Source organism: Branchiostoma floridae, chromosome 10 (assembly GCF_000003815.2).
Source record: "Branchiostoma floridae strain S238N-H82 chromosome 10, Bfl_VNyyK, whole genome shotgun sequence".
Lineage (NCBI taxonomy): Eukaryota > Metazoa > Chordata > Leptocardii > Amphioxiformes > Branchiostomatidae > Branchiostoma > Branchiostoma floridae.
The window spans coordinates 9,053,574-9,060,119 of NC_049988.1; the positions used below are offsets into that span (position 1 = coordinate 9,053,574).

Consider the following 6,546-nt stretch of genomic DNA (forward strand, 5'->3'; position numbering starts at 1 on the left):
CCCACATGCTATACACGAAGCGCGATTATGAGGTGCATAACCAGGCTTGAGTAGGCTTAGTGGGTGTGTTCGTTTGCGCTGTGCAAGCAAAGGTTACCGTTGGTTTGAATGGGGATTGAGTTACGGGTCAGGATGGGCTAAAGTACCTGTTTTGGCCAAAGCGGCTGTTTTGACATGAAAGCTTGGTTGTTAGACGAGTTTCCGATGTACGATTGACTACACATGAGCTAGCTTTCCGGTACGTGGGCAGCGACTCTGTTTAGAGATGAAAGACCAATATAGAACAGTCAGAAGTATGATGAATAATACGTTTAGTTGCAAATGCTTATACGAAAAGTTTTACATGTATACAGCGTGTCATATACTATGCCAGCATGTTACTGATGTTAGAAGTTGATGAAATCATTCATGACCAACATTTTCGTTTGAGGGGGCTGTTGTCAACAAGAAAATATGTTTTTCTTTCATCGGTTACTCTCTGTGCATCACATATTCATTACTTAGTCATGTTTTGTACTGCGTCTATTGGACCATACAATACCAATTGGTATTCCATCATTCAATACGTTTTTATATGCTGCATTCAATAGTGTAAACGTGCGTTCCAGTTTTGCATTGATAGATTTAGTGCACCACATTCTTGGCGACTTGCGGAATAACATATTGAATATACACAAGATCGACAAAGCCCGTCTAGCGCGATTTGAACTGACATGCCGCCCCAAAAAATCCGAAATTGCGTGGCTTTTTCTAAGAGCCTTATAACGTTGTTATACTTAGACATGTAGATCACTTACAAACGTTGAGTCGATTTGGATCAAGTTTAAACGACGATATCTAAGAGAGCTAGTTTTTCACTTGTGCGTTTTTCAGAAAATTTCATGTCCAAATCTAGTTCGATTGACTATAAGCTTTCGTCTTAACTTGGCATCGTCTTAGCTTTTCCCTTAAAGTACCCAATGATCGACCTGTCCATGTGGCAGCATTATTTACTGAGCCAGTATTGACTGACCTTAGGTCAACAACATTGGAAACACATTGAAGTGGTCTTGTTGACTACAGGCCGACAGAGCACATGTTAGTAAATACAAATGAAAAAATAACACGAAACATATAGCATCGTGTGTTTATATTGTTTGAACTCTCGATACAAATTCACTTGTTTCAAAAGCTAAAAAGTGTCATAAATATATGAAAACCAAGCAATGATAGACCAAATATAGGAAAAGCCTAGATTATTGTTGAATATATCGAATATTTTTGCAACTGCTAGCTAATGTACGCAAAGAAACGAACAGAACTTTTACATTAAAGGGCATACTTATGGGCTACCATTTGTAACAGATGAAACGGTAGCACTTCCAATTTAACGGGAAATTAGTCACGCAAACGAAAACGTGATAAGTGGCAAGCGTGTAATCCACAGTGTGCGTGCAATCGAACAGAAATAACATTCACCCGAGCGTGGCTTTGAGTCATGGTCTGAACCATCATGTGTGAAGGTTTCGACGTTGCTAAGCATCAACAAAACTCAGACAAGAGAAATACATTTTAGCAATGAATTATTAATTAATTAGCGAACACGCACTCTAGATGAAGCATGAAATCATGATTTTCGACAGGTTTGCTAAAAGGTACTTTGACTGGAGGTTGAAATTGTTCAGCACACAGCTACAGACGTATTTTAAGGATGATGAATTGTTTTTTCGGCTGTTAAAGGCATTCCTCGCATTTCTTGTTCGGGAGAAGGTTTCAGCCACCGAGATACAAAGCAATCGTCTTGGCCAAATGCGTATATTCACATCATCATTTCTGACACAATCCACATTAGAATTTTTTCACACAATTCCAAGGAATGAAAGCCAGTAACTTATAGATCTTATGGCGATTTTCAACGGATCCGGAACCCTTTACGAATAACGCTCGGTCAGTTTTGCGAATCACCTGATAGATGGTCTCGGAGAGGGTTAGAACGACTTGGACAAAGGCGTCAATATGTTGTGACAATAGATAGGCAAACAGTCATACTTAGCCAGCCAATAACGTTTAATACGCCCATGTCGACATCGCGTACTGATATACAACAGAAGCAAAGAGCTCAAGGACAAAAATGGCGCAAGTTTGATTCTCTATCATCTATGGAAAGTGCACGTGATTCGTTCTTGAGCATTGATTCTCTTATCTGTTCAATTGACGGGGAAACAATATAATTCCAAACCTTGTCGATAAGGTGACTAGTTATCGATATGGTGTTTGATTCGTGTTATCAGGTGTTTGCCCACAACTTGTTGACGCCCTAGGCTAGCTGACCATTTAAAAGCGTCAGCATTTAATGTTCGTATGCACGAAGGTCACTAATCTTTACTTTTTCTCGACATTTTGATACCCTGTCACAAGTTGGCAATTCTTGCAAAGGGTTGCATTTACGGCTTTGATAATTCCCAAATATACTATATGATGGGTCTATGATGTCATTCAAGATCAGCATTTTGACATCTGATGAAATTGAGACTGCTGATGTATCTAGCACCTAATTTAGAGAATGGATGTTACAGATCGACATCTTTTTCTAGAGTTAAAAAAATTGCCATGACTTCAGCTGCCCTGCCTTCAAATGACTTGCATTCCACTTCATAGTTCAAATAGAAACGACAAATATACTCTGTTGTTATGAACATCAATAGTGGATGTGATACGCCCACCACACCCATCACATATGCTAAACTACCTGATAGAATGAAAGTTCATTATGTGTTGGTGGAATACATTATAGAAATTCATTCTGTGAACAAGGTCGACGGAGTTCGACCGAAAATTTAGAGGGGTAAGTCCTTATAGTATTAATTCTAGTGTTGGATGCAAAATGTTACAATTTTTTCTATTACCTGGCAGAACTTGGAGGGCTATATTGCATCTCCACAATGCAAAACTCATATATATTTTACAGTCTAATGTACTAAATGTTGTGCCCTTTTCGCTGTCTTCTTTTACAGTATCAGAAACCGTCAAATACATTTGTGGTGGGACCTTGAAACCTAGACGTGCCAAGCGGTAGTGACAGAGCAGCAAACGGACCTTACCTCGCCTTATCACATTGATAAACCACAAACAGAGACAACAGACATGTACAGCACTGGTCGAGAACGACTCAAGCCGGATATAGGATAGAATCTGATGTTTACTGTAACTAACTTTAGAACAAAAGTACACTTTGGTTCGAGTAAGCAATATGATATGGGTGAAGAACAGAAGGGTATTTTTCAGTACGGGCATAAGTATTTGTTGGTAACATGTATATAGGAATTCTCGATTTGCTTGTGGATTTTTAATTTAGCTTAAACTGCAGTATGCAAACCTCAATGTGCATGTACGCATTGCTATTGTTTTAGTTATGCCAAGTCTTGTATCTGTTAAGGCCAAAACAGATGTGGTCTTTATCATGTGACATTCAGCTAATCTTGCCAACTCCTGCATAGTTTCAAACATTTAAACTTAATGTCACCTATCCTGCATTGAATTTTGTTTAATATGTAAATGTCTATTAATACACTGTCTAGTATATGGAAAAGTGAAATACAGCTCTGTCATTAGCTACTGTGTAAGACTGTAAGTTGACAAGAAGTGCATATAAGACAACTGAATCCAAAGGAATAAGTGTGGGAAAATGCCACAAATGAGCACGTAAAGCTAACTTGTAACTAGACAGCATAAACATTTCAACATCACATTATTGACTCACTTGGCTATGTACTATTTATCTTGCCCTTGCCTGGTCCGAGAGTCCAAAGTTGTGTACACATTTATGCTCTGCAGTATATGAACTTGAAGATATACATTGGTCGCATTTTCCCTAAATCTATGTTACACTGGAAGATATGCAGATCTGTCAAAGTGAAATAATTGTTTTTCTAATGCACTAGAGGAAATATCAACAAGCAGCATCATATGTCACTGCATACAATGGAGATGAAATCATTTAAAAAGTCTATGAACAAAGCTAGTGGTATTGCCATCTATTGTGGCATTAGAAAACATACTAGAATACCAATGAATGGTCACCTGAATATCCAAAGAAGGCTGTACATTGGGGGAGTGTGCATTGTTCTATGTGTACATGGATGTACATAGTGCAACTACTATTCTAGCAGAGGTTACAAAACATTAAAACTCATAATGCAAGAAGTTCTAGTTCTAGGTAATGCAAAGTAAAGACAACCATAAACAGAAGTAGATCTAATGTATTTTCTCAGATGCTGTATGTATTTATGACAGGGTCCATTGTAACATTTACAAGTGTGTCAAGTCTTTTGTTTTGTAATCACCTGGATGATAGATGATTCTACAGTTAATTTCACTAAAAAAGGAACCATGACTCCACTACTGATGCTATACTGGGGAAATGCTGTAGTCCATGCTTATGCTTAACTTATACTCTATTGAGTAAGGTATAAGAATATGTGGGTTACTGGGTAATATGTAAGTTATTCTGTCATCAAATAAATATGTTACATTCTCATGGGTCACTTACAATGGTTTTTCATAACCTGAAATATTCTTCACTTGTGTTTTAAACAATTATTACTTTAAACACAAAGGCATACATGTACATCCAGAAAAACATGATTAGTTGAAATTTACTCTAAATGTCATCACTACCTAACAATTTTCATTCATTTTCTTGACCCTACAAAACGTTAACTGTTTTTGTATTGGTGATTTGGTTTGCCCCTACAGAAATCAATCCAATTTGTGCCTTTATTTTTGCATATTGGATCTCGAGCTAAATGCCAATAAGAAAATGGATTGAACCAATCACTAGACCCCAAGAACTCATGTAAAAATCGCTTATTGTCTGACTTGTGGATGAACATGTTGAACCCATTAAGATATAAAGCACCAAAATTTGCAAATGGAAATTGCAGGGATAAAACAAAGGCATATCGAATGCATTAACAATCCAGGGAATCACTAGGCAGATTGGCTTTCATCCCAGGTCCATTATCGTAGATTGAAATCCTGATAAGGCACTTAGGAAGGCAGGAAATATATGTGGTGATGTTTGTCATTATCACTGCTGTCTGACAGAGTGTGATAAACAATCAATGTTCCCTCACAATGTGTCACCTTCAGTTATACGTGGGCTGTAGACAGTGCCTGGCATTCTATTGTTTGAAGGAAAAATGAAAACAGATTGCTCTACAGATAAAGAAATCGTAAAGTATTTGGGTGGCTTGTTTCACTTACAACATTGCTGCATATAACAGAAAAAGGTTTCAAACCATTCTGTCAAAAATCAAGTATCATTAACAATATAGTGATGTACATGATTGAAAAATGATTCTTTGTAGGATCTACATGTCAAAGAGAATTAGGATGATGAAAAAAAAACTTGGATAAAACCGTCACAATGCCAACATGATACTACCTCACATGCTGCATACAATCATAAACAGAAACATACATGTATTTTTGGCTGTGGTTTGCTTTCCATATTTGTGGGTATAGCTTAATTACCATTTTGAATACAATGATGATGAGTACTATACAACAACAAAAAATCAATATTTCCTAACATCTAGATCCCAAAATATTACAGTCTGAGTTCTAAACAGCTGTCTTGCTTCCTGTACTAAGCAAGGCTCTCTCTGCCATTCTAAGTCTTGTTCTCAGCTTCTGAGCTATCTCATCGCCCATCTTGGACTTCTTCTTCATGAGGAAGTGGCTCATGAACAGCCGCAGACCGTCTCGGAACTGCTGGAGCTTGGGAAACTTGGCTACGCGGGAAAACATGGCCTGGACAGTGTTCTCTTCTGGCTCCAGGAGCAGGGCAAGGAGTATCTGTCGCAAGAACTGCACCGTTGGTTTCTCAAGGGCAGCAAACTCAAATTTCTGTCAGTAAATAAAGGAAAAATGAATGAGATAGGGTGAACATTTGACACCTAATATACACATTGTATTTGTCTTCAGAGGAATACAAATCGATACTGTAATTCACGTTGTCTTCTTGGTACAAACTTTCATGGTCTGAGAAAATTAAACTTGTTATCAGAACTAAATGGTGAACGAATCATTTGCTATTCGTAATGATAAGTTCACGTTACAGTCATAAAAGTACTTGTACATTGAAAAATGAGGAATGACAGTATTGTTTGTAGCCATTGTAATAAGATGTATGCTGAAATGTTGCTCAAACATTAATTGTTGATAGAATACATAAAATGATACCGCAGTCTTTCATGTCTGGTAACTTATTGTTTGTGCTATCCTCAAGTGCTTGTAGAATAACAAGGATGAGGAAATATGTCATGTCATCATCTTTGTGAGCTGTTGTACAAATGCAAAATCATTGGTGAGCCTGAAAATTGAGAAACACATGTCTTATAGGGGTCTTATTCAGGTCCAGGTCCGGTTTAGGTCCAGATGATCAGGTCCAGGTCCGGACCTGAACCTGAACCTGATTCAGTATGACTCATACCAATGGTCCATTTCACTACAAAGAAATCTGTTTGGTGGAGTATTAGACTTACACTCAGCGTTTTAAAACCC

At 37.7% G+C, this 6,546-nt stretch overlaps 1 protein-coding gene across 1 annotated transcript in view; it reads left to right on the plus strand.

Annotated features, from left to right (window-relative positions):
- Nucleotides 1–4,516, plus strand: part of LOC118424095 — a 13,567-nt gene extending 9,051 nt beyond the window's left edge. Inside the window, exon 2 of the mRNA XM_035832587.1 lies at nt 2,994–4,516. Coding sequence (XP_035688480.1) covers nt 2,994–3,032 — 39 coding nt within the window. The 3' untranslated portion in view covers nt 3,033–4,516. The remainder of the gene's footprint in view (nt 1–2,993) is intronic.
- Nucleotides 4,517–6,546: the final 2,030 nt, after the last annotated feature.